At 52.3% G+C, this 3,794-nt stretch overlaps 1 protein-coding gene across 1 annotated transcript; it reads right to left on the reverse strand.

Annotated features, from left to right (window-relative positions):
• Positions 1 to 215: 215 nt before the first annotated feature.
• MYOZ3 (myozenin 3) lies at positions 216 to 3,442 on the reverse strand (the record flags this gene model as incomplete). The annotated part of the gene is made up of 2 exons (XM_010169708.1): positions 216 to 378; positions 3,271 to 3,442. Coding segments are annotated over 2 exons (335 nt in total), but the record flags the coding sequence as incomplete, so codon positions are not given.
• Positions 3,443 to 3,794: the final 352 nt, after the last annotated feature.

The following is a 3,794-nucleotide window of genomic DNA, read 5'->3' on the forward strand; positions in this document are numbered from 1 at the left end:
GCCCTAAATGCCCTTGTGACCATGGCTGGTACGAGGGGAATTCAAAATGGTCCCAGACTTGAGCTTGTTGAAATCCCATTGTAGAAGATGACAAACCCGAGACCACTAGCTTAGCTTTCACGGAGAACACTGAACTCCCCTCTCCCCCACCGTGTGACGTGTGTTTGAGTCGAGCGAGAGGAGCAGCGGTGGCGCTGGGGAAGGGAGCGCGGGTCCTACAGCTCGTCGCTCTCCGGCAGAATCCGCACCCAGCCCTGCGGTGCTCTGTTGAAGTTGCGTCTGTGGGAAATCACCTCCAGAGCGCTGAGGTTCTCCAGCTCCACCACAGGCACAGAGAACAGGTCGCCGACCAGCGCTCTGTCAAACGGGGTGGGAGTCCTGCGGCGCGAGATAAAGCAGACTTAGAACGTCACGAGGAGAGGTTGTGCCTGTTGTAAAGGTGATGGGGAAAAGTGGGTCTGGAGTTCCTAATGCTGAGCCCAGCAGCGAGCTAGCAATGCCTGGATAAACAACAACCCTCCTCTTCCTCCCCAGGGTGCTGCCAGAACCTCTGCCAGCCCAGTGAGGTGCTTCTCTTGTGCAGAACCAACCTCAACTCGAGCTTTGGCAGGGCTGGAGCGTGGGGTTTGGTGCCTGAACGTCAGCAGCTCTGCAGGGGAGGGAGGAAACGTGCTGCTACTTAACCATTATCTCTCTTTACAGGCTCTGCCAACACCAGTAGAGATGTTTTGTGTGTGAAAGGGTTGAGATGAAGAGAGCAGGTGACGGTGACAAACCTCCTGGTCTTTAGAAAGTGAGTGTCAGCAGGTAACGTGTTCTGCAGAGGGCTGAGGCTGATGGTGCTGCCTCCTGATTGCTCTAGCACATGTGCAGGCAAATGTCTTTCTCTTGGCTCTGGCTCCTGTCTGCCTTTTGGGACAGCTTCTCTTGAACGATGACTAACAGGAGGAGCAGTGCAGGGGCAAGAGCTGTCATCCCTTTCTGGAGAAATGTGGAAAGGGACTGGGGAAGAGAGTGCCAGCCCCTAAAAAGCCAAGAATATTGGTTTTGGAGCAGCACATGGAGGCTGAGCTATCAATGAGGCATAGCTGGGAATGTTTGCTTTGGGAAGCATTGCTCGAACATGAGTAACGTGGCACTTGTTTTGCAACAGTGTTCTAGGGAGAAATAAGGGGGGAAAGGTTAAAAAAAAAAAAGAGAGATATTTGTTCCAGAACCTTTCTCCTGTTTGGGAAAAGGAAACCCTTTTCAAAGCTTGGCTTTCACTCTGTCTTAAGGCAGCACACCTTAGCGAGGTGGCCAAAGGTCTTTGCATCACAGCCTGAGTGTTTAAAGTTGGGGAATAAATCAGTGTGTTGCTGTTGAGATGGTGAACTTGGCCTGTGACCCACGTGAGCTGTGCTGGGATTCACCTAGCTTCAGGCAAGACCACTGGCTTCTCACTAGCTGGTTTGTTCCAAAAAAGCTTGTTTTTCTACAGTTTGGTATTTGATTAACTGAGAAGTGATTTAAAAGCCAACAGCTTGGAAGATCATGAAAAGCCCAGTTAAAAGCAGATTGGCTCTCTGAATCTTCGTGCCTCAGTGAAGAATTAGAGGAGGTGGCGAGAGGCTTGGTGTTAAATTAGCATCCATCTGTATTAAATAACAGCTCGAGGCTTTAAATAGAAAGGCAGCGTGTGAGAGGGGGGAAATGGGATGGGGTAGAGCATTATTCAGAAACATGCCCTCCCTTCAGTCCCTGCCCATAAATAAATACATGGAACATGGCTCAATGTCGAAAGAAAAGAGCCAAGTGTTGCAGCAGCTCCTTGTTCTCTCCCCTACGGCACCTCCTTGGTGTCTCTGCGCCAGGAAAGCTCAAGATGAGAGAGTAACAGGGAAGGAGACCCTGAGGAGATAGCTAACACAGCTCCTTTTCTCCACACTTGCCCCTGGCTGCACATGAGTTCTTGTGCCTTCTGCTAACTTCATCTCCCTCAGCTATGTCCCAGTAGGGAGCTCCAGTGAGAGGTGACTCCAGTCAAAGGTGACTTTGGCCAGGCCACCAAGGCTAATGTCCTTTCATCCTCATGAGAGAGGCTTTCAGTGAGGGGGAGAGCCAGGACCTCACTTTGCAGATTCCCTGGGATGTTAGTCAACTTAAAGGTTCATAGAATCATAGAGTGTTGTGAGTTGGAAGGGACCCCCAAGGATGATGGAGTCCAACTCCTGTCCCTGCACAGGACAATCCCAACATTCAGACCATGTCCCTGAGGGCCGGGGCCAAATGCTGCTGGAATCTTGTCAGGCTTGGTGCCATGAGCACCTCCCTGGGGAGCCTGTTCCAGTGCTCCACCACCCTCTGCCTCAAGAACCTTTTCCTCATGGCCAACCTCACCCTCCCCTGCCACATCTTCCTGCCATTTCCTCTGCTCCTGGCATTCGTTGGTGGCCAGAGAGAAGAGATCAGCCCCTGCCCCTCCTCTTCCCCTTGGGAGGAGGCTCTAGACCATGATGAAGTTCAGTTCTCATTATTCTACCTTGGGCTGCTGGTACTTTGCTACCACCAGATCTCCATCAAGCACCTTTCCAGAGTGGAGATTTTCCTTGGTGGTCTCCAATCTGGTGGCCTAAGCTTGACCCTAGTGTAATTTGGGGGTGGGAGGAGGCACAGCAGCCATGCCCTGTTGGAAACAGCCATGGGGCATGGAGCTGGCCAGGCTGAGCCACCAGAAACTCCCCAGCCTGGAGACTTCCATCTGAAGCAGGTGTTTGGAAGGAATCTGGTGACCTCTTAGCATCTTGTGGGAAGATTAACCTTATACCCCCACCACTTCCAGCAGCTGCTTAGATACCTTAAGGAAATTAGGAGACTTGGCACTGTCTGTGCCATTCCTCCACCCAGCCCAGAGCTGAGCCCGCCTGGGAACAGCAGCCATTCCTTCTCCAGGGCCATCTGCCTGAGAATTAAATCCTCCCAACTTTCAGTTGTCATCCCTGAGGTTACCCCATGAGATAATGTCCCAAGCTGCTTAGGGCTGCGTAAACTCAGCTGTGGAGCTGAAACGAGACCTGAGGAGCTGTTGGAGACAGGAACCTTTGCAGAGGAGTCACAGAGGAGCTCCTGAGCAGGAAAAGAGCAACCTGAGCCCTTGCAGCTCCCCTGTGGTGTGTAAAGAGGACGTGGACACTTGTGCTTCCCTGGCAGGAGGGAAGGTGCTTCTTGAGGCTGAAGAGCTTGGCCAGGGGATGGACACTCTGGCAGTGCCTGCTCCTTGGTTGGCATTACCTGTTGAAGCTCCTGTAGTCCCATGGAGGAGGTCTCACAGGCGGCTGGTTCTCACCATGCACCACGTTGTCCTTGTCACTGAGGAGCTCCTGCCATGGGGAGCGGTAGCCCTTGGGGATGGCGGTGACATTGAACTTCTCTGGGGGGACTTCTTTGAGGGGGCCTGAGTACCCTGCGTGGGGGGAGATGGTGTGGGCTGCTGCGGCCACAGCTGGCCTGGGGCAATGTCCCGAGCAGGGCAGGGGAGGCTGGGAACAGCCCCACGGAGCAGCTGGTCCTGCTGCTGGGGTCAGGATTACATGTATATAACATAAATATGTGTTATATATTTATCTGTTATACATATTATTTATGGTATGTTATATCTAACAAATATATGTTATATATTCAGATATATAAAACCTCTTGGGGGGGGGAGGGTTTGGGGAGGAACCCTTGACAAGCAGCAGCTCACAGTGCTCCAGGTTACTGAGATTACGATGATGTAGGGTTTGGGGTGTAGGTGGCATTTACCTGGGGCCAGA

This window comes from Antrostomus carolinensis, unplaced genomic scaffold (genome assembly GCF_000700745.2).
Source record: "Antrostomus carolinensis isolate BGI_N321 unplaced genomic scaffold, ASM70074v2 scaffold666, whole genome shotgun sequence".
Classification (NCBI taxonomy): domain Eukaryota; kingdom Metazoa; phylum Chordata; class Aves; order Caprimulgiformes; family Caprimulgidae; genus Antrostomus; species Antrostomus carolinensis.